The sequence below is a fragment of the Phodopus roborovskii genome, unplaced genomic scaffold (assembly GCF_943737965.1).
Source record: "Phodopus roborovskii unplaced genomic scaffold, PHOROB, whole genome shotgun sequence".
Classification (NCBI taxonomy): domain Eukaryota; kingdom Metazoa; phylum Chordata; class Mammalia; order Rodentia; family Cricetidae; genus Phodopus; species Phodopus roborovskii.
In genome coordinates this window covers 1-25,232 of record NW_026126194.1, presented here as the reverse complement: position 1 = coordinate 25,232, position 25,232 = coordinate 1, and the positions used below count along the sequence as shown (strand labels likewise).

At 36.8% G+C, this 25,232-nt stretch overlaps 1 protein-coding gene across 1 annotated transcript in view; it reads right to left on the bottom strand.

The window, feature by feature from the left end:
• The window catches only part of LOC127218596 (phosphate-regulating neutral endopeptidase PHEX-like), a gene marked incomplete at its 5' end in the record, with an annotated part of 57,276 nt that extends 36,177 nt beyond the window's left edge, over positions 1-21,099 (bottom strand). Inside the window, 2 exons of the mRNA XM_051179607.1 lie at positions 7,869-7,972; positions 21,022-21,099. Of these exons, the coding sequence (XP_051035564.1) occupies positions 7,869-7,972; positions 21,022-21,099 (182 nt within the window). The remainder of the gene's footprint in view (positions 1-7,868; positions 7,973-21,021) is intronic.
• Positions 21,100-25,232: the final 4,133 nt, after the last annotated feature.

Here is a 25,232-nt window from a genome sequence, read left to right as displayed (position 1 = left end):
AGAGAAACTTAAGCCAATTCCTCTAAAATCAGGAACAAGACAAGGCTGCCCTCTCTCTCCATATCTCTTCAATATTGCACTGGAAGTTCTAGCTAACGCCATAAGAAAACAAAAGGAGATAAAGGGGATCCTAATTGGAAAGGAAGAAGTCAAACTGTCTCTATTTGCAGATGATATGATAGTTTACATAAGAGACCCAATAACTCTACCAGGGAAATCCTACAGCTGATATACACCTTCAGCAAACTAGCAGGATACAAGCAAGATAAACTCAAAAAAAAAAATCGTAGCCCTACTTTTTTCAGACGTCAAAGAGACAAAGAAAGAAATCAGAGAAACATCACCCTTTACAATATCCATAAGCAACATAAAGTATCTTGGTGTAACGCTTACCAAACAAGTAAAAGACCTAAATAATAAGAACTTTGTGGCTCTAAAGAAAGAAATTAAAGAAGATACCAGAAAATGGAAAGATCTCCCATGCTCTTGGATAGGTAGGATAAACATAGTAAAAATGGCAATCTTGCCAAAATCAATCTACAGATTCAATGCAATCCCCATTAAAATCCCACCACAATTCTTCACTGACCTTGAAAGGATAATAATCAACTTTATATGGAAAAACAAAAGACCCAGGATAGCCAAAACAACCCTATACAATAAAAGAATTTCAGGAGGCATCACCATTCCTGACCTTAAGGTCTACTACAGGGCTATAGTTCTGAAAACAGCCTGGTATTGGCACAAAAATAGATTGGTAGACCAATGGAATCAAATTGAAAATCCTGATATTAACCCACACACCTATGAACACCTGATTTTCGACATAACAGCTAAAATTATACAATGGGACAAAGACAGCATCTTCAACAAATGGTGCTGGTACAATTGGATGAGGGTTGTAGAAGACTGCAGATAGACCCATGTCTGTTGCCATGCACAAAACTCAAGTCCAAATGGATCAAAGACCTCAACATCAATCCATCAACATTAAACCTCTTACAAGAGAAAGTAGGAGGTACACTTGAACAAAGTGGTATAGGAGACCATTTCCTGAACATAACTCCAGGGGCAAAGACACTGAGAGCAACAATTAATAAATGGGACCTCTTCAAACTTAGAAGCTTCTGTAAGGCAAAGGACACAGTGGACAAGACCAAACCGCAGCCCACAGACTGGGAAAAGATTTCACCCATCCTATATCCGACAAAGGGCTGATCTCCAAAATATACAAAGAACTCAAGAAACTAGTCAACAAAACACTTAATAACCCTATTAAAAATGGGGTACAGAACTGAAGAAAAAATTCTCAATAGAAGAAATCAAAAAGGCTGAAAGACACTTAAAAAAGTGCTCCACATCCTTAGCTATCAGAGAAATGAAAATCAAAAATACTTTGAGATACCATCTTACTCCAGCCAGAATGGCTAAAATTAGAAATACCAATGATGACTTATGTTGGAGAGGATGTGGAGAAATGGGAACACTCCTCCACTGCTGGTGGGAGTGCAAACTCATACAGCCATTTTGGAGATCAGTATGGAGGTTCCTCAGGAAAATGGGAATTACTTTACCACAGGACCCGGCAAACCCCCTCTTAGGCATATACCCAAATGATCCACTTCCATGCAACAGAGACATCTGTTCAACTATGTTCATAGCAGCACTATTTTTAATAGCAAGAACCTGGAAGCAACCTAGATGCCCCTCTAAAGAATGGTTAATGAAGATGTGGCACATCTACACAATGGAATATTACTCTGCAGAAAAAAATAATGGTATCTTGAAATTTGCAGGCAAGTGGAAGTCACTTGAAGAAACCATCCTGAATGAGGTAACCCAGTCACAAAAAGAGGAACATAGGATGTACTCACTCATATATGGATATTAGACCTAGAGCAAAGGATCACCAGCCTATAATTCATACCACCAGAGGAACTAGGATACAAGGTGTATTCTAAGAGATTCATATAAAGTCCCTCACAGAACTGGGAAGGGACAAGTCCCCCAGAGCAGAGGGGAAGTGGGGGGGGCAGCGAATGGAGAGAGGAGTAGGAGAAAACAAGGGGGAGTAAAGGAAAGCAAGTGCGACTAGGAAGATTGAGCCCGGTTACGAATAGGAAACAGGAGAGAGAGACAGAGAGAGAGAGAGAGAGAGGGAGAGAGAGAGAGAACATAAAAGAGGGAGCCAACATTGGTTTGAAGATAAATTTGAACACAAATAAAGGTCTAGAGAACTACAAGCCTGCCGCCCACTAACAATTTGAGCATCCGTGGAAAGGCTACCACATATGCCCTTCCTGGATAGTGAGATCAAAAACTAACTTATCCATGGAGCCCTCATCTAATACCTGTTGGAAACAGAAGCAAACACCCATACATAAACACTGAGTCTAACTAGAACCCAGATGCAGATGGAGAGGACAAGACCAGGCGGCAGAAACACATAGAGACAGCTTACCTGAACAAGGAGGATCTAACGGGCCATCAGACTGATATCTGGGAAGCCAGCATGAGACTGACTCAAGCCCCCCTGAATATGGGTCTCAGCCAGAAGGACTAAGCAGTCTAAGGGAACTCAGACAGTGGAGCCTGGATGTATCCATGGTGCACAAAAGGACATTGCTAACACATCCCCCTTAGAGGGATAACTGCCTTAATCTAGAGACAGGAAAGAAGCCCTAGGCTCTACTTCACATGACCTGTCAGATCTACATGACCCCAACTAGATGGCATTGCCCTACATATGGAATTTGGGTGGGTGGATGGGAGGGGAGGGTGGTCAGGGTGCATGTGAGAGGGCAGAGAGGGTAAAAGGGAGGGAAGAATGGAGGGAGGGAAGAATGGAGGGAGGGAGAATGAACTGAGATCAACATGTAAAATAAGAAATAAAAAAAAATGCTTGGACTCCAAAATTTAAGTTGGAGGACAAGTTACTGGGGAAAAGCATTTCTATTTTTGTTTCCACAGAAAATGAAAAGCTGTGGATTCCTTCCAGACTAATGTGGTTTAATCAAGCCAGACCGCCTGAAACAGAATACCAGGTGATCCTACATTCAAAACAGCTGGACAAAGCAGCCTAAAAAAAACAAACCAAAGTTTTCCACTTCCCTAAAAACCCCCCAATCACCACACCCCCAACCAAAAAAAAAAAAAAAAAAAAAAAAAAAAAACACAAAACCAATAATATTATATATTTTTTTTTTTATTTAAAATAAATTAATATATAAAATAAAAATATAAAAAAAAAAAAATCGGGGGGGGGTTTTTTTTAAAAAAAAAAAAAAAAAAAAAAGAAGAAGTCCTGCAGTCTATGGGACCTCTGACAGTGGATCATTGTTTATTCCACATAGAGGGATACTCTCTCTGCCTAGAAATATGGGGGAGGGCCTAGGCCCTGCTCCAAATTATATGACTTTGAAGATTTCCCCATGGAAGACTTCACCCTCCCTGGAGAGCAGAAAGGGGATGGGATGGAGGTTGGGAGGGGGACAGGGGAGAAGGGGAGGTTGAAGGAGCTGGGATTGACATATAAAACAAGCTTGTTGCAAATTTGAATAAAAATTTATCAAAAAATATACAAGTCTCATATGAAGGAAAACCCATAAGAATAACAACTAAATTCTCAATGATAATTTTGAAAGCTAGAAGAGCCTGGAGAAATGTATTTCAAGTCCTAAATATGGTGACGGCCTGCCTAGACTAATATGTCCATAAAAACTATCCACAATAATTGAATGAGAAAGAAAAATGTTCCAGGATATAAACAGCATAAAAATTATATCACATAAACCATACCTAAAACATATATGAAGTAATATTTCAGGCTGAAAGAGGATTGAGCACAGCAGAGGAATCATGAAACAAAACAAAAAGCCATAATTATTAATATAAAAATTACCACTGAGAACACAAACACCAAAAATCAACAACACAATAGCTGCAAAAAAACACATGTATTTCAATAATAACTTTAAATATCAATGGCCTCCATTCCACAATTAAAGATAGAGGCTGACTATATGGATAAAGAAACATAGTCCATCTACATACTGTCTATAAGAAAGAATGAACAAAATTGCTGTAATCTAATGGAACCACAAAGCAAGAAGACATCACTATCTGAATATCTGCCAAAAAAACTTCAAACTAAAACTAATTAAAAGAGATTTAAAAGAGACAGTTCATTCTAACTAAGTAGACCAGTTAACCAAGAAAATAGTACTATCCTAAATGTATATGCACCAAACTTAGGGAAACAAAATTTCATTTTAAAGTATCTACTACTGAAATTAAAGATGCATTTACACATCAATTCATTAATAATAGGTGATTGTGATTTCAATACCCCACTTTGTCCAGTACTAAACAGAGAAACGTCAGAACTAATTAGCATCATACATCAAAATAAATACTGTCTTTACCCATCCTTCATCAAGAAAACTTCTCTTTGCAAAAGATGGAGAGCATTACAGAAAATCATAACCAGTCAAAATGCAGAGTTTTTGGATTAAAATCCCAATAAATACATCTATGAAATGCTTCCTACACCTAAAGGTCGGGGATCATTGAAGAAGAGGGGGCAGAAAAATTATATGAACCAGGGAATCAGGGAACTTGCTGTATACTGAGCCTCCTAGTAATATCAAAAGCTAAAGTCTCACCAACACAACTGCCTAAATATGAACTGAAACAGGAAAACAACAAATGTGCCAAGATGAATGGGGGAAAGACCATAACCCTACACAAATGACTATAGGCAACTAAGGAATGCTAATAGCCTTAGGCAGAAACAGTCATTCCCAGATAAGAGCCCACCAATTGGTTATTCAATACAAAACCCTGAAAACAAGTATACATGTAACATATAGAGTCAGCAGGTTATATTTAAGAATATATATGTATATTCATATACATGTATATATTTAACAACAAGTAATAAAAAAAGAAACCATGAATTTTAAAGAGATCCAAGGGAGGTATATGGGAGGCCTTAGAGTGGGGAAATGATATAATTATATTATATTATAACTTCAAAAGTAAAATGTATTTTTTCAAAAGTTTGAACTGTTATGTATTATATTTAAAAGGCCAGGATGACTTGCCTAGATCTATGACTATCCTACTACATGAAAATGGTCATAGAGATATTGAAAACACTTTTCTGAAATCATCAGCTTTGAGTCATCAGATTTTACAGTCCTAAATCTAGAATGCCTATGAATAATTTAGATTGAGATTGGAATGTGAAAGACAAGCTGAAAAGTAGCATGATAAGAGCTGAGAACCAAGGAGAGTGGAGCAGATGGATATAGATTATCATCTGCCATTAGCAAGAAGTTGTAAAGCCATCTGTCTTTTTTCCTTTGTACTTTTGACTAAAATCAGGAATACTTAGAGGACTGGTTAAGCTTTATGCCTAGTCCTCAAAATGAACAACTTATAAAACAATTGTACATGTGTCTTCCATGGAAGTTTGACAGGCAGAGCCAAGACTGGGTATATAAGAGCATCAAAAGGTGATGGTAATATTCATAGTTTATGGGAAGAAAGGATACAATGGTCTGGTGTTTCTAGAATCCAGAAGAAAGTAAGGCACTGAAATGGATAGTAACAAAGAGCCCAAGATGGCATAAAAAAGAGTCCACTGAAGTCATGGAAACTAGAATTTCAGACAAGTTTTAAAAGCTAGTCTACCAAATCAGCTTTTGGGGGATGATAGCATGACAAAGTTGAAAGTTACTTCTCATGAGAATCAAGCATAAAACTGGACAAAATAGTCAACAAGCATCCATTTTAGACCTCTGACAAGTGAACAAAAATGAACAATAAACTGAAAAACATTTGATCTTAAGAAACTCCTAGACTACAGCCAGGATTTCTGAATCTTCTTCAAATCCCCCATGACAGCGTCCCTTACCAGCAGGGTGTAGTTTGGAAAGAACAACACACAAATTCCCAAATATTGTCTATAAATGTTTGTTTTCATTTAAATGGATTTGGTTATATAAAATAAATAAATAAATAAATAAAAGAAACTGCTAGAATTGGGGAATAAATAGAACAGAATTTGACAGGCATCTTACTGGGACTGCTCTTGTCTGTCCCAGTACAAGAGGAAATTCACTTTGTCCAAGAAAGAGCTAGCTGAAAATGTAGCTCTGCCGGCTAAAATATAAAATGAAAATCCAGTCAGAAAGTTCAAAGGGAGATCCTGAAACTGAAAAGGGCACAATGATGATAATGATACTAGTTCTAATGCAAGGGAGACCACAGAAAGCCCTTTGGAAAACAATAGCCAAGGAAGCCTGAGAGTTGCCTGACTTTGAAGGCAATCAAACTACTCAAATGCTGGAGCACTAGATCTGCACTACCTCTTGGCTGAGCTCAAGCTTGTATACATTGGGATAATCATCAAGAAGTGAACCTCAAAAATAAAATAAAGGACAGAAAATTGGACACAGGAATCCATAGCCATCTACTTCCAGAGAGGCACAATCTGCAGTGTAAACCCAGGAAAAAAAATCTCAGAAAAGTAAATTAGCGTCCAGACTTGCTACATTACATTATCTAAAATTTCATTTTTCAACAACAAAAAATATACTACAAGAAAGAAAAGGGGGCATGAATCAATTGAAACTTACTCTGAATTAATCCAGACAATAGATTTAAGAAAGATTTGAAAATGGCCATTATAATGTGGTTCAAAGAATTAAGCTATATTCAAAGAATTAATAATAATATAGTAACAATGACTATGAATAAGTAACAGAAATAGAAATCATTTCTAAAAAATAAACTGTAGTTGAAAGCATAAAAATAGATATGGTCAAAAGAACATTTTCAAAGCACTGAATAAGTGAACCATAGCAAACCTTTGCAAAATAGGGATATAGTATCTATATCCCCCAGAACTGACATGATGATAAAATCAATTAAGAATTATAAAGCACCTACTGGTGAGATGATCAGTGGTAACAGCAATTCCTATTAAATTGAATTCAGATTCCCTAGCACCTACATGAAAGCCAGGCATGGCCACACATGCCAGCAACCCATCATTGGGGAGGAGGAACCAGGTGGATCCCAGAAGCATACTGGCTAGCAAGCATAACTGGAAAAAATAGTGGTAAGTTCAGTGAAAGACATGCCCCAAAAGCTAAGATGGATATTGGTACAGGAAGATATCTGATGTCCTCCTCTGGCCTCCTTGGGAATGTGCATAGGCACAAATGCCCCCCCCACACACATACACATCATGCAAATAAACACATACATAAATTTAAAAGTACCTCTTAGCATATTGTAAATACACACATATTGTAAATATTTCATAACTGTAATTTTGCTGCTATTATAAATCATAATATAAATATCAATATGCAGGACATCTGATGTTTGACCCCTGTGAAAGAATCATTAGACCCCTGGGGGTAGTAACTCACAGGTTGAGAACAACTGCTCTAGTTGCTTCTTAATTATACAAACTTTTCTATTCATGTAATCATACTAAAATATTCATTCTTTAAACTCTTCAAATGTTTCTACCTGCACATAAAAATTCAGAGAAAAATGTATATGGAAATATTATCTATATATGTGCTTATAACTGCATTTAGAAATAGCTTCAATGTTTGCATCCTAATGAGAATTCTTCTGATATGTGTTGATGCTAAGATTGGGAGATCTTCAATAGATGTACCACATAATATTAGAAAAGTGAGCTGGATATCCACAACATATATTTTGCTAAAAACAAAATAACTGGCAAGCTGGCGACTCCGAAATGAGGAGAAATGGAGTTTAATCTAAAGAGTATGCTCTTCCCACCAATGTATTTATCAATTTCACTTTTTTGAAGTACTCACTCTGTTTTAGGAACAGCTTTTCTTAGCCAGAAGAAATCAGACTGTGCTAAATACTTGCGGGTCTGCAGTACATTGCCAAAGTAGTCCGATTCTGAAAATTTGATCTGCATAAAACAAACCACGTCATTATTGTTCGAAATGCAGATAAGAGACAGTTTTAAAAATAGACTTCAGCCCACCAAGGAGCAACCAGAAGAGAAGTCATGGCTCTCACAGCATCACTCAGCCATAACTCACAATTAACAAAGCCATGAAATTTAATCTCCGTAATTTTCTTTTAACATAAAAAGCTCAAAAATCAATATGGTCATTTCTGACTCACAGGGAAAAAAACAAGAAAAGTTTCAGTTATTTGCTGTGTTCCGTTTACTATAATTGAAAATCCCACTTTAACCTTTGCTAAATGTATCACCTGAAATTTCCTGGCTTCCGAGTTCTTGATTCTTTCTAAAATGTGTGCCTTATTTGTTTGTCACATAAGATTCTTCTAAACCCATTCTGAGTACTCAGCTGAAATCTCATTTAGCTTATAGAAAATTTAGTCAAATGCTAAAATCCAATTTACTATAATTAGCCTTTGTTCATAAAAGGAAAAATGGAAGTAATTCACAAACCTATTTTCCACCCTAAGTATGATGGAGTCACCTAAATAATTTAATTATTAAAAAGATTTATCTATTAACACAAAGAAAAGCTCTAATTGCTAAAAACAAAATTACAGAGGCAAATCGCAGATTATAGACTGCATGGAACTACAGGAAATTGAGGACTCACAACAATGTTGTCTGCTAAGATAATGGGTTATTTGGTTCTTTTTTTTTTTTTTCTGGAAAGAGGGTAATAAAGAATTTCAATTCTACTGAATTCCATTCAAAGCTAGCAGTACTTCGCCTATATACTATAGTGACGTTTGTATTACAGTAAAAAGAATAGTTTGTAGTGACCTTGAAAGCTTTGCTTCTAAAATCTCATACTAACATAAGAACTTGAAAGGTAAAATGGATATGTAACTGCCATTAATAAGAGAAACATACTGAGTAAGTAAACAACCAAGAATAAATTCTTTTTTTTAAGGTACTCACTGAACAAAAGAGTAGAATTCACTGGCATTATTTTACATGTATACAAGGTACTTTGATACTATTTTTCTCACACTATTATCTACACTTTCCCCTTCCCACTGGCCCTGTTCCTACTCCATGATAACCCCCCACTTCTCCTTCTATGTTTTTTATTCCCACAAGTAAGACAAACCCTTAACATGATGCTCTCTAGATCATTTTACTTCTACATTGCCCTTCTAATGAACACCTATTGTGCAGTGCTAAGGATTTCAGAAAAAGAACATTGTTGTGCAAATGTGTATTTTTTAACTTTTTCAAAAAATTTATACATGCATATAAATGAATCTTGATCATATCCATCCCCTACTCCTTCCTTTCACATCACCCAATGACCTTGATATATTTTCTATCTTCCTTCCAACTTCATTTATTCCTTTTTTATAACCCACTAAGTTCAATAAATGCTGGCCACATGTATATGTGTGTGTATTCATCCCCTGGGAGTGTCATTTTTAACTTGACAGAATGCTGACTAAGTACCAGCACAATTCCAATTCTTTAAAAAGACTGAAAACATTCTAAGTTACTTAATTCAAAAAAAAAAAAAACCTTAACTGAATTTAAAATCCAAAAGTAATTTCTTAGTAGTAATCATTCTTTTGGTAACTTTAACTTTATTACTTGTTTATAAGTGTATGTGCTTGGGAGCATGTAGATATACATATGCACCACATACATGCAGGTTCCACAAAGCAAGAGCATCAGATCCCTTGGAACTGGAGTTACAGGTAGTTATGATTCATCCAGTGTGGGTGCTGGGAACCAAACCCAGGTCCTCTGCAAAAAGAGCAAGTGCTCCTATCTGATGAGTCAAAAACATAGTCTTTTTTAAAGTAAAAAAAAAAATACAGTCAATGAATGTGTATGAACTCACAAGCATTGCATATTAAATATAAATATTCAATATGATAGTTAGAGCTTTAATAGCTAACATAGTTGTTGGCCAATGTCTAGCTCACATTTAGTTGATCCTAAACATAGAGTAGGTATTGTATTTCAGAATAAAATAAATCTTAATGAGTCATGTTAACAATATTCACAAGAGGAGGAGTAAAACTATTAAGCCAGGGATAAAAAAACCGAGAACAATGGGAATGAAAATATGGATTCCTGGCAACAGTGTCATTCTGCTTGGCCAAAAAATTTTAAGGCAGTGACTTCAAATTGTCCCTTCTTAAAACTACTTAGGCAGGGAAAACAGGGCTGAAAAATAAAGCACAGCATGGTTGCACAGGAAGCAGTGAGAAGTCTAAATGAATGCAATATATGCATGAATGTGAAATATTCTCAAAAACAAGGTGAATAATGCAAGTTGTATGCATGAGAGAATTTAAAGATTTCATGGAAAAAGGTCAGGAGATAGGATGGTTGTGGGAGGAGTTCAGAGAATCAAACATTTTTGTATCATGATCAAAATATATTCTATTAAAAAATAAATTAAAAAATGTATACTACAAAAGCATCATGTTTTGTTGAAGATCAAGTGCACAATATACAATATATATGTATTATATACAATATATAAAATAATATTATACAATGTTTATACAGACAAACTTATGTAGTAATAGCTTATAGTGTTTGTATTTTGAAGGAGATAGACATGAGAAAAGGAGACTAAATCAGAAAACATTATACATAGAACTCAAAATGTACCTATTTTATTCATTGGAACTATCATCCAGGTACCTAGGATTCTAAAGCAGGATTACTTGAGCCTAGAACTTTCAGGTCAACCAGAGTAATGCAATAGGGCCTCTCCCATCTCTTTAAAATAATAAAATAAAATGTCTGTATACATATATAAAGTTAGTTTGCTAATGTCTATTGAAGATTAATCCTTAACATATTTTACATACTTTGTCAATGTTATAAATGTTTCATAATAAAAAGAAATATTAGAATCAATTCTATTGTAAGATAAAGTTTCTAAAACAGGTTTTAGAAAGTAAGGCACCTCTGGGCCATAGGACTAAAAGATATGTCCATTACCTTTAAAATATGATTATAACAAATACAAAATTCACATATGTTCTTGATTTCAGAATACTGTCTAAGAAATTCTCCAAAGGAATATCCTTTAAAAATATAATATTTTTTTGTTGTAGCAGTGGGTCAGGTTTTTTTTTTTGTTCTTTTTGTTTGTTTGTTTGTTTTACTATTAGATGACTTTATAACCTCAGTACCTTCCAGTTACATGTACAAAACCAAAGGCTGACATCTAAATTTGTTCACAGACTTTAGAGAGAAAACCATTCCCAAACTTCTTACAAAAGATGACAAACTGAGCAGTGGCATACACCTGTAATCACAGCAATACAACAGGAGGATTGGGCCTTATAAGCCTACATAAATTACATAGTAAGACCTTCCATAAATGAAAAAAAGGAAGGGTCAAGTCTTAACATATGGTAAGCAAAGCTACCATACCCATGAAAAGGAACAAATGACCATGAGGAAGGAACAAAACTCAAAAGTGACAGCAATTCACCACCACAGCTTGTCCACCTTTAAAATAATCATTTTGTACTGTTTTAGTTACTAAACTGAGACTATTTATCACCTCTTAAATAAGCTGAATTGATCTACTCCAATAATTTAATATAACCTGCAAGTAATGGAGATATTTTCATATATATATGAAAAATAATTTGCAAGAACACATCTTGTTTTTCTGTTTTCTTTGAAACAAGTTAAGTGTTTGAGTGTAGAGAGTGGACCATCATTGGTATCGTCATCTGATTGGCAGAAATTAGAGAGTGTTGAACAAGGTAAAGCTACACAGTCTAAACAATGTGGCTCCTCATTTAGTGTTATTTTCTTTGGCCCTAACAGCAAAAGCCAATTATTAAAGAAAGAGAAACAACACCAAAGGAGGGGAAGGTAGGAATTGGTACTTGTATGGAAGAAGTAACTGAGTCATAATGCACCTTTCTCTGTACAGTACTATATAACTGTTAAGACAAAGTTAACAAACATCTATGGAAGACAGTAACAACACAGAATGGTAACTGTAGAGAAAAGTATAAATTATGTGTTAATATAAATAACAGCTATAAAGAAATGGAAACAACATACTCTAACAGAAGTATTATGTTAAAGTACCTTTTGTTCCTTTCCTCTGTCTCCAAAATGTTCTGCCTTCTGATTCTTTGATAATTTAAACTTTTTTCAAAAATCATACTAATGAGAAAAACTGAAGTCCAGCAACCTTTAAGAAAGTTTTATTTGTTGTACAGACAGAAGCAAAAAATGAACATTTGCAAAGCTCTGCAAGGGACAGATTAGGTCAAAAGCCTCTTGTCCTTTCAATTACTAAAGGAAATCTAGGTCAAATTGATAATGACATTCAATCAATTTCATTTTGACCTTTCAAATTGTGTGACCTTTGTGGGACTAGTTGGGGTTCTCGTGTCATTTTGTTGGAACAGCTATCAAGATGACAAAATTCATGGGTCCTAGATTTCTAAATTTGGAAATACTACCCTAGATATAAAGTACTAGTTGCCACAGATTAAGTAGAAGGATAAAGTAATCACTACCTTTTTTCTCCTCTACTCAACTTAGTTGAAGGGTGCACAAAACAGAACAAGGAAACGTGTTCTTTTTCTTCGTAGAAAAAAGTTAGTTAGGCTATGTTTATAAGATACTGCATGTGCCAACAGAAGTAGAGATCTCCCATTTAACTCAGATCTATCTAAGGATGTTCAGAGATATGCCCATATCTGTAAGATTTTATGTTAGTTACCCAAAAAGAATTTCTGAATGCTTAATGGAATCCAAAATTTGAATTTCTATTATCCCATATTTAAATAATAAAGCAATATGCAAGGCAGATGTTTTAAGTAAATTGAATGAGAGGTCTCATACAAAGAGAGAAAATTTGCATATCCATACATATATATACAGAGTGTGTTTCAAAATATTTAACCATCCACACATATAATACACCATGGAAATTCCCCACAAGTAGCCATAACCACATGCCCAACCTGTACACTAGGGTGGGAGAGGAGCACTCAGTCTGTTCTGGCCAAGCTAGCCTGGTTAGAAGCCACTCCATGTTCTATTCCTATTCTTAGCCATGGTAACTAGGAGTTATCTGAGATAACTGAGGGCAACATTTTTTTTTACCAAATTATGAATAATTATCATAATATTTAATGGAGCATACTATCCAAGAAAATCATCACACTCTTGTAGTGGTACTCTATCATTCACACAGAAAGAGGGAGAGATGGAGAGGAAAAGGGAACAGACAAAAGCCCAGTATTCTTAATGTCTGGTTTACTTTGACTTTTCTTCCCACCCCTCCCAACCCATTTATTTCCTCTGACTGAAATATCTAGTGTTAAGTTTTTTTACTCTTTTCAAACCTGGTTTAAAAAAAAAAAGCACTCACTTTCCAGTCTATTTCCATTAAGCATCAGCGAAGTAGAATGTAGAATGTGTACTTTATATGGCTAATTTGAACACTGATTGACACTTAGTTCCCCTCTTAGTCTAACCAACAGGCTTTTCTGCATACTGATGTCATTTTCAATGAATGGTAGTTCATTTTCCCTGCTTTTTACAAAGGCTATTGAAAAAAATTGTTACTCAGAAATATATTGCACAATATCTCAATTTACCATGTCATTCTCAGAGGGAAATAATATTCTTTGATTCTTTTTCACATTTGCCTCTCAATTCTTTTCATTTCTTTTCTCCGTGTGAGCTCAACTATAGTTTATACCCTTTCTCCCTGACCTCCATCTGATCCATCTCCTAATCTGTCTCCTCATCCCTTTTGTGCCTGATGAACTTATCTTTACCTGGGTCAAACTGAGTAGGCTGCTTTTCATTTCCAAAAGCCTTTTATACTCAGAGATTGCACTAGCATAAATTGCTCATAGGCTCTCTAGTACTCCTTATCTACATGTTTATTAAAACTGAAAACACAGTCCCATTGTGTACCCATGATATTTCACTCATTTTTCTATTAACCTCAGTGGCACAATTTAAAATCACATCATCCCTTAGCCTCTTTTCTGTTTGGGCTTTATTCACTTTTCTCTATCAGTTTCTGAACACAAATGGATTTTTACTTGGTGCATTTTTATTTTATTCACATTTCACCTTTTAAACTGTTTGAAATGCTTGGGTATAATATCAATCTGTTTTGGCAATAAGTCAGATGAAATCCATTTCTTCACAAGAGTGCTTTAAAAGCTTGGTACCTGGTGGCTGCATTTGAGCCTCTGGAGAAATGTATCCTGTTTGGTATCTGATTTCTTTTCACAAAAAAGAATACTGTTTTCAATGAAGCCTTAAATCTGGGACTCTCAATTTGGACAGCAGCAGACTGCCAACAAAACCTGATCAACTAAGTATTTCAAGCAAGCTCTGGCTGCTACGTGATTGGATTAAGGCTTAGGACAGTTCCATCTATATAGCAATTTAAATCAATTTGAGGAACCTGGATACTTCATGCATTAATTCATTATGACTTTGACTTTTCCAGACCAGGAAAAGACTATCATAAGTGAAATTGAAGATGTCATAGATAATGCTTATGTTTGTGTTTATGTGCCAGCACAGGCCCTGAACATGTTATTTGAGCCTTCTGACAATACTGTATGGGAAAGGTTACTATCATCCATTTTGCAGATAATGAAATTGAGGCCCAGAAAAGAGATACATAATCTGCCTCAGGTCCCACAGTAACAAGAGAAAGCATGAGATTTTTTCACCCTAATCATTCTGATTCCCGAGTTTGTGCTCATAGGCATTACACTCCATTACTGACTTAGGATATTTACCAACCACACATAATTATCAAGGTAGGTAATTGGAATCTCCTTTTAGAGTACATTGTACCCTAAAGATGCTATTCTTAGTAGAAACAGTTCAAATCGTGACCCACAAGAATAGATTTTCAAACTGTTATGCATATGGGTGTTTAGCCTACATGTATACATGTGCATCATGTGTGTGTTCATGCCAAAAGAAGACAGAAGAGGACATTAAATCCCCTGGAACTGACTTACATATATATGTGAGCTACTCGTGGGTGTGGAATGGAACCCAATCCTCTGAAAGAGCAGCTAGTGCTCTTAACCACCAAGCCATCTTTCCAGCACCCATAGGATTACTTTTTATAGGGAGCCTACTATGTGTCAGCCATTGGGCCAAGTAGGTGCTTTTAAATTCATACAATCTCATCTTCTCAAATTCCTCTCCTCAAAGCTTAGAGAACCACATGAAAGAGGAGGCAGAAAGAATATATGATGGAGCAAAAAACACCAGGATAACAAGGACCTCTAAATCAACATAATCAATGAACTTAACACACTCAAGCATGTGAGTCTCCCAGGCCTTGCTCTTCTCCCCATGCCTTCTGCCTTACTAAAAACTGCTGGATTACATTCCTAAAGCTGGCCACCAAGATCTATTCCTTTATATGGCCACTTCCTCCTGCTGAAACAGACTACCAAGGTCCAGCAACCAGAAACCCCTTTTGGCTCACCTAATTAGCATGTCCAACTAAAATTAAATACCTCATCCTAACCTTGTACCTTTATGAACCACCATTTTTCTATGTACCACATCTGTCTCCTCTCTATTCAAAGGCAGTCCTTAGTCCCTCTGGACAAATATCCCTACCTCTTTCCATTGTCCCCTTCCCCTTCTCCCTGATCCTCCATCTCCTTTACCACCATATCCTAGCCCATTCTAACACATACCTCCCCTTCTGCTCCTCTTAAAAATGCCACCTGCAAGGTCATTTGGTGCTGTTTTATGCCTGAGTCAGAAAGCAACCACTTTAACTTTTCCTCCCTGCTTTAATAAAGGATCTCTGTGACAACAGGCTTTTGGGTGTGATTTGTGACTAATCTAGAGTCTGGGAGAAAGTCCCCACTGTGGGGGGGGGAGTCTCCTTCTATCAAAGTTCACATGACTTCACAGAGACTGATGTAGCACTAATTGTAATTGTACTTAATAATAAAAATCCAGAGACAGATATTCGGGTTAGAGCTGAAGATTGGAGAAGCAAAACAGCCAGCCATCAGAGAGTTCTTATTTCTATCAATGCTCAGACCAAAGGGGCAATCGTGTCCTCAGACTGCATCCTCAGACTGCCTAGATTGCACTGTTCCTCACTCTTGTCTTCTCCTTATATTCTTCTCTCCCCACAGCCACATCACTTCTGTGGGCTCCATGTCTCTTTTAGATTGGGTCAATTCCATGTACCCCAGGGTAGGCTTGAACTCACAGAAGGCCCTCTGCCTCTGTCTCTAGAGTCCTGGGGTTAAAGGTGTGTAGTACCACTGCCCAGCCTCTATGGCTAACTGGTATGGCTGGCTTTGCACTCTGATCTTCAGAAGAGCTTTATTTGTTAGATCACAAACACAATATCACCACAGACTTAAGCACACACAAGGCCTGCACAGGTCTGCACTAGACCCTGTGTGCTTATATTAAGGCTTCCTGTTCAGTGTTTTTATGAGGTTCCTGAGTGTGTGGATGAGTGAGTCTCCTCTTGGGCTCTTGTTTCTGTTGGTTTATCTTATCTAACTCTGATGTAATATTTTTGTTTTAACTTAAATTTTCAAAACTAAGAAATGAATTAATGAAAAACTACCAACTAGGGCAAACTACTAAAATGTCATTTATACCTGCTGGGAGAAGGAACATCAGATTTCTCTAATGGTTTGACACTGAGTATATCAATCATTCCAGGGCTAGTGTCATATTCAAGAGGTGTTGACCAACATAGTATAGAAACCACACACTGTGTGTGTGTGTGTGTGTGTGTGTGTGTGTGTGTGTGTGTGTGTGTGATGTGCGCATACACACGCACACTTTTATTTAGTTACACTTTGAGGGGTTCTGTTTTGGTTTTTGGCTTTTTTTCTTTTGGGGTATTGTTTTGTTTTTTTGGTTTGGGGGTGTTGTTATATGGGGTTCCTATTTGGTTTTTGAGAAAGAACTTAAAAGTCGGGTGGAAAGGAGATGATATGGAAAGACTTAGAGGGCAGAATATGATCAAAATATATTTAAATTTAAATATTATTTTAAATAATAAAAGATATAATTTAAAATTCACACACATCAAAAAATACCCAAATAGCCAAAGGGAATGTAAGTAAAGCCTGCACAAGATCAAATAATGTTAATCCCAAGAGAACATTCCCTCCCTTCAGCTGCTTTCCTTCCCCCCTATTACCCTACTAAACACCCCTCATTAAGTCTCCCAATTGACTCCTCTGTCCTTCCAGCACAGATTCCTGATCAGATGTCCCTGAAGTCCCCTTCTCTGATTGAAGCCAGTGCTTTCTGGTCCCAGACTCCAGCCCTGAATCCAATATTCTACATGACACTGAAAAGATCACTCAAATTCTTTCATTCTTTACATCCTTCTCTCCAAGACTCTCATAAATTCATTGACTCTAAGGATCAGCAAAGACAGGAACAACATAATGGATATTAGTGTGTCAAGTGTTTTAATATTTAATTATCATAATAATAAGATGTTCAGAATCATTAAGACAGTGTAGAAGATAAAGTATCTGAGGAGTAAGATGCTATAAGCATAACTACTTTCTTCTACAACAATACCATCAGTTTAGGGAAGGCCATATTTTGAAGCCAAATGTTGAAAGATTCCCTCCTCCATAAGGGGACAATGATTTTATTACCTAGCAAAAAAATTAGGATCATAAAAACAACAACAAAAAAATGTATCAGTCTGTTTCAATGTGTTTTATTGTGATGGTTTGAGAGAAAATGGCCCCCAAAGGGAATGACACTATTAGAGGGTATGGCTTTACTGGAGTAGGTGTGATTTTGTTGGAGTAAGTATGTCACTGTGGGAGCAGGCTTTGAGAACTTTTAAACTTTACTCAGTGTGACAGTCAGTTGACTTCCCGTTGCAGGTAAGATGTAGCACTTCCAGCTTCAGCATCACACCTGCCTGAACACTGCCATGCTCCCTTTCATGATCATAATGGACTGAACCTCTGAAATTGTAAGCAAACCACTTTCACTTAAATGTTTTCTTTATAAGAGTTGCAGTGGTTGTGATGTCAGGAGCTGGATCTCAAGGTTTCAGAGAAGAATTCTAGTATGTTGCCTACAAATCATTCTTACGATACTTTGGTGAAGAGAGTGACTGCCTTTTGCCCTTGTCCAAAGAGTCTGCCAAAGACTAAAGTGAAGAATTTGAGATTAATTCCTATGGCAGAAGAAATCCCAAAACAGCCTAGTGTAGACTCTGTCATGTGGTTTTAGTGGTAACTTGAATGAAGGTTTATAATGAAAAGGAGCAAGCTGAACAGGATAAATTACAAAATGTAAATTTTAAGAAGAAAAAGAGTACCAGGAAGCAGAAAGGAGCTAAATCCTATGTCCAAGGAGATGAACAGATTAAGAAATGGAATAAAGGAAGTGGTGGCCTTAGAGTAAGATCCCACACAGCTAAATTTCCAAATAGTGGAATGGAATTAAAGAAAAGTTTAGAGCCTGCTTGGTGCACACCTCTATTCCCAGCACTGAGAAGGTAGAGGCGTTTGAGGCCAGCCTGGTTTAAATAGCAAGTTCAAACAAACCCAAGCTTAGGCAATGAAGGACAGAAAGCTGGTGATTATGTAATTGAACAATGGGGCATGTTGCATTCCCAGTAAGCAACAGAATTTAGCAGCTTCAGCCATGTGGCTCTGGATTTAAAGTTAAGGATAGGAGAAAAAGAATTATGGAATAAATTCTGAGGCCAGGCATGTGTCAGTGGAAAGGCCATTGTGTGAAGCTTTTAAATTGCAGCCTGGATTGTCTTGGAGAACCCAAGGTATTAAAGATGCCAGAGTTGTGGGATACCTGCGGAGTAGTACTGCTAATGGAAAGTGAGTGGAACAATCCCAAGAGAAAGAAGTGTGTTGTAGTCAACAAATTTTAATGGAGGTGGAGTCCTGAAAAGCATTTGACATCATACATGGAGATGCAGAGTTTGGAGTTTGCCCAGCTGGTTTTTGGTCTTGCTGTGGTCCAGTATTTTCTTGCTGTGCTCCTTTTCCTGCATTTTGGAATGGCAATGTATACTCTATCCCATCATATGTTAGAAACATATGATCTACCTTTTTCTTTACAGGGGAATAACAGCTAAGAGATTGCAATGTGTGTCTCAGAAGGGACTTTAAACTTTGAAACAAGTTTAACACTGTTATAGAGTATGGAAACTTTTGAAGTTGGACTGAATGCATTTTTGCATTATGATATGGCTATAAGCCTTTGGGAGGCAGGGAATGGTATGGTGTGGTGAAAGAAAATGGTCCCCAAAAGGAATGGCACTATCACAAGGTATGGCTTTATTGGAGTGGGTGTGTTTCGTTGGAGGAAGCATGTCACTGTGTGGACGGACTTTGAGGTCCCATTTCTCAGGCTTCACTCAGTGTAACAGTCAGTCAACTTACTGTTACCAGCAAAATGTAGCACTCCAATCTCCAACACCATGTCTGCCTGCACGCTGCCATATTCCCCTTCATAATCATTATTGACTAAACCTCTCAAACTATAAGAAAGCCATCCTCAATTAAATGTTCTCTTTATAAGAGTTGCCATGGTCATAGTGTCACTTCACAGCAATAAAATCCCTTACTAAAACATCTATTATCTCAATTCATTGAGATGTTTTGAAAGTTTTCCAAATATATATTACAAAGACTTTAAAAAAAAAAAAGAAGTAAGCCTTAATTTGTTCCTCAAATTAATCAGGCTGAGTATTTTCATAACTTCCACATTTCCGTTTTTGACATGCAATAAATGGTATGAAATACTTGATCTTTTAATGCTTTCAAAATTATTGTTATCTAATGGATATAAACAGAATATGAGGTGAAATTCTTTCAGACTAAATTTGAGATATGATAAATATTATTTTCATCTGAGGATAAGTTAATACCAAGCCTGTTCAAAAGCACCAAATCACTCCTGGGCACATAGGGGCACATATGAGTAGAAATAATGTTCAATTTAATCATCAAAAGTAACACCTTCTTTTGACTGAAATTTATTTTGAAATTCAGGCTTTATTGCATATGAAAAGGGTCTTACAAAATTATAACAGTTAATCACAGAGCTAGCACTACTTACAGACAGGCCACATATCAAATTACAATTTCAGCACAAAGAGTTAGACCTATGAGTCATAGTTATTGAAAGCGTTTCAAGATTACTTTTTTAAAAAGTCCACTGCTGGAGATGGAGAGATGGCTCAGGGGTTAAGAGCCCTAGATGTTCTTCTAGACAACCTGGGTTTGATTCATAACACCTACATTGGGCAGCTCATAGCCATCTGTAACTCCAGACACACATGCAGACAAAACACCCATATGCATAAAATAAACATTTTTTTAAAAAAGAAACTCAGTGAATTGTGAAAACAGAGCTTTTCTGTGAAGAAAAAAAAAATGTCCTCTGAACTATTTATTGAAACAAATAGCAGTAGTCATGATTAGAAAGGGCTATAATGAAAAATATGTATCTCAAAACAACTAGAATAAAAAAGAATTATTACCATTCCTCATCAGTAACCTACTGCCAATATACAGTCCAATGCATAATAAATTATAGAGTAATATATATATGCATTTAATTTGCCAAAACAGTCATAAAGTTTAATGAAGTTAACTCTCAACAGGCAGATTTATGTCTATCCATTTAATATGAATGAAGAAAATAAAAAAAAAATTAACAACAAACATGGTACATTCACCATTAGAACATGCCTGCTAACTGTAAAATAATTTAGTGAATTATTTCCATTTGCTTTATGATGTCTACTCAGCTTTCTGAGACTTCCTGTATTTGGAATGTGCACTAAATCTTGCAATAGGCCTGGCAAACTCAGGCTCATATATAGCCAAGGAATTAATCAAAAGTTGGTACTTTCTGGCACCACCAGGTTTAATTGCTTGGACTTGGGTTAGTTAATAGGCATAAGGCCAGTAAAACCTGCCCCCCCCCCAAAAAAATACAGTAAATTTAGCACTTACTGCCTTGAGGTCTTCATTAACATGAGTATCATTCATTATAAACTCTGGATAGCCAACTTTTGCCAAAACAGCTCTTGCCTATAAAAAGAAAAATGAGAAATATGATGTCACTTAAATCATTAATAATCACTGAATTCAGTCTTCATCTGAAAGCTCTATTGACTGAATGTCTTCATATGCAAGTCACTGTAAATGATAAAACAAAAAGACTTACCACCTGTCCTCGGTGTGCTACAAATATAGTGAATGTAGCACACAGAATAACAGACTGTGAGCATAGCTGATAGTCATGAATGTTTGAAATATATTTTCAAAATCTAAATGACTTAATAGCAAGAAAACAAGTTTTATAAAGAACCTGAAAATGTGTTTCTCATACATACATACATGTGCAGCATGTATTTAAAAGGAAATTTTTCAACATCACTAATCAGAAAAGAAATGCAAAGTAAAAGCACAATGAAATAGTATCCAGCATGTGGTAAGCTGGTTATTATAAATAAGTGTTGGTGGGTGTTGGGAAGCTCCACCCAGCCCGACTCCTCCCATTCCAGATGCCCCCCCCAAAGCCCATCATCTGCAGTTAAAGTGCCCTCTTCAGCTTTCCCCTTGTGGTTTTCTCTTCTTCCCCTGGGACCACTCAGGGATGCTTTGCTCAGATTAAACTTGGACTTATTAATTCAGCCTGGTCAGATTTATTACATTAGTGGAGATACTTAATATCAGGGTACAGAAATTTTTCAGTGGGGATTTGAAGAACTAGAGAATTCTTACCAGCCACTGTGGAAAACAGACTGCTCAAAAACTAAAACCAGAATTACAGTGAGATCCAGCAACTCCTCTACTGGGTAAAGCCATAGATAATAGGTACCAGCCCCCACCAAATGAAATCAGTATATCAGAGAACCATCTGAACTCCTATGCTCATTGCAGCACTATGTGCAGTAGCCAAGAAACATAAAGTGTGGTGTATATAAACATATATAACAATGGGGTAGTATTCAGGTACAAAGGGGTGATAAAATCAGAGATCATTGTGGGAACTGAAATAAACTAAACATAGAAAGACAAGTACTACTGGAAGAATAAAAGGAGCCTATGGTAAATCAGACCTGTAAATAACCTGGGGCTTGCTGCAATGCTTAGAAGATCATGTTTGTAGATAAAATCCAAGCCCACACTGATCCATATGGTCAGTTGAGTGTGTAGATTTGTAATATTTTCACCAAAAATGTGATAAATATATGTTAATGCATATGTCAATTAATTTCTATTAGACATTTTACAATGTATAAACATGTCAAAACATCCTGTTGTACTTCATGAATATGTAAAAAGTTACCCTACAATAAATTAATATGAAAAACAGGTATACAGGAAATTCATGGATTATTCATTGAAACTCCCCAATGCTGTGGTAATGAGTCTTTTTTGTTGTTGTTATTCAGATAAGTGAGGGTTAAATATTTCCAAGAGGAGTGAAAAGAGATGAGTCATGCATCAGGTTGATTATCCATGCAGCTCTGGGAGTAATGGCCAGAACACCAGAAATATTGGAGGCAGGGGGTACAGAATAATTTAAGATGCATCACATCATAGTCATCCACTTGATAGACAGTGGTACTAATGATTACCTTCTTTGTTTTGCAGCAGTCAGGGAATAGATAAAAGGAAAATCAATGTGAGTGCCAGTCTAGAGCAACAACTGGCAAACTGTGGCCTAAGGACCAATTTCAGGCCTCTTCTAGCTGTTTTCATAAATAAAATTATGCTGGAACACAGCCACACTCACTCATTTACCTATTATCTATAACTGCCTCTGCTACAGCTTCTGAGCTGAGTCACTGAAACAAAGACTCTGGGGCTAACAAATGTCAAATATTTTATTTGGGCCTTTGGAATAAAGTCTGCCAGACCTTGCTCTAGAGAAACTTTTCAGCTCTCCCCGCTCCCCCCTTGTCCCCAGATTCCTGCTTTCACAAAATAAATGCAACTCACAATAGTATTGCAAGTACATTGGCTAGGCTCCTCCCACACTCCCTGGGATGCCTTTTGTCACTTGTATATAAATGGACCTCCTCAAATTTTTGTGTTTATAACTTTTAATTGAAATAGAATTACATTGTTTTTCTCCCTCCCTTTCTTCCCTCCAGCCCCTCCCTGCAACCCTTCTATTCTCACATGCCCACTCAAGTTCTCAAGCTGGTAGTTTCTTTTTCATTATTAGTATTGTTATTATTATTGTTACACACAGACATACACAAATCCAGATGAGTCATTTTTTGTGGTGGTGTATATGTGGTTTTGTTGTGCCCAAACTCTGAGTCCCAAAATCAACAAGGGACCCAATCCAATACAAAAACAGAGTTTTCAATGTTAGGAGTTCACTCTGGTTACCCCCTCCATCCAATACAGCACATAAAGCAGGCAGGACCTTGAGCAGCAGTGGGGCAAGGAATATTGTTTCCCTTCCACATCAATAAGGACTGAGCAGTCTAAGGGACCTCAGACAGTGGAACCAGGATGCATCTCTGGTACACAAAAGGACCTTGCGAACATATCCCCCATGAAGGGATAACTGCCTTAACCTAGAGACAGGAGAGAAGTTCTAGTCCATACTTCAAATGACCTGTCAGATCTACATGACCCCCACCTGGATGGGATTGCCCTACATGTGGAACTGGGGTGGGGGTATGGGAGGGGAGGGTAGTCAGGGTGCATGTGAGGGGACAGAGAGGGTAAAAGGGAGGGAGGGGAGAAGGGAGGGAGGGAGGGAGAGGGAACTGGGATCGACATGTAAAATAATAAATTAAATTAAAAAATATGTCCATTGATATTATCATTGTTCTGGTGTTGTTTCTACAGCCATTTGTAGAGTCTTGTCTTCTCTAATTGCCAGCACCAGAAAATCTGAAGGCCTACATATAACTACAGTTCGTTCAGTGCTGTTTATCAGCCCTTTGTCATTCTGAGCTCTCCCTCTGAGCCATTAGTCAATGACTGCCTGTGACAGGATCATGAATGCCCAGCATCTTCAATTCAGGACCAGCTCAGAGATATAATTTACACTAGCAGTGTTTCTCTTGGAATCAGACTATTTCAGAAATATCTTTTGAATTTGCATCCTCCCCTCAGTTCTTCCCTGTCTTGTTCTAGTTTTTCCCATTCTGCAGCTGCTTTCACTTGCAAGTATTTGCTAAATGAATCATTTGCATGTGAATCTGTATTTTCAGGTCTACCTTCAGATGAGCCAACAAAAGATCCAGGCAGCCCTGGCCTCATTAGCTGTATTCCTGCAAAGCCTCAATGCAAAACCAATGACCTCCCAACCTGCTCTGGCTAATGACATTTCTTCTATAGTTCCTTCCAAATCACCTCACTCAAGAAACAACTAGAGCTAGGTAGTATACCTCCCTTGTCTTCTTTGAGATAATATAAATGTTAAATATCAGAAACTTCCAATTCAAGATTTAGGATTTTAGAAGTGATGCAGGACACAGCCCTAATAGGTTTTGATGTTCCAGGGACTCACATATAGTGCAGATCAAATTCTGCCTTCAAAAGCCTATAAGCTACACTAAAAGTTGAAGATGATAACAGGATGTTAACAACTCCCCCAAGACCATAAAACAGTATGTCACATGTCATGTCGATAGGGCTACCTCTTTCTGAAACTGTGTACTTTCCTAGTTGTACCTAATTTTTCAGTATAATTTAGTGTCTCACCACAAGTCACACACGTCATTTTAGCAAATAAAAAATTGTAGACAGTTCTTTTCAGCATACACACCACCAAAAATATACAAGACAAGCTGAGTCATGCACAATTGTTTTCTGAACACTAGCTTTCCCAAAGTTTATCAGGGAATTATGTATTCTTTTTCAAACCTCAATGAACCTCAGAGTTTCACAGAATACATTAACTCCTGTACTGCATATGTATAGCACTCTATCCTTCCTTGGTTATTTAGCATCACCACAACTCAAAGAAAATCAGAAAAGAAATGCAAGGAACCCAGATTTCCCTACCAGGGACACACAAATCAAATCAGGCAATGATTATTATAGCAGACTGCTAATGGCTCAGTAGAATATCCTTTTTTTCCAAAAAAAATTATATGGATATTTGTATTTTGGTCAAATGTTCCTTATTCCAGAGTCTGTTGCTAATTCCTCACCATTCCAACTCATTCCACTTTTGCCTGAGAGGC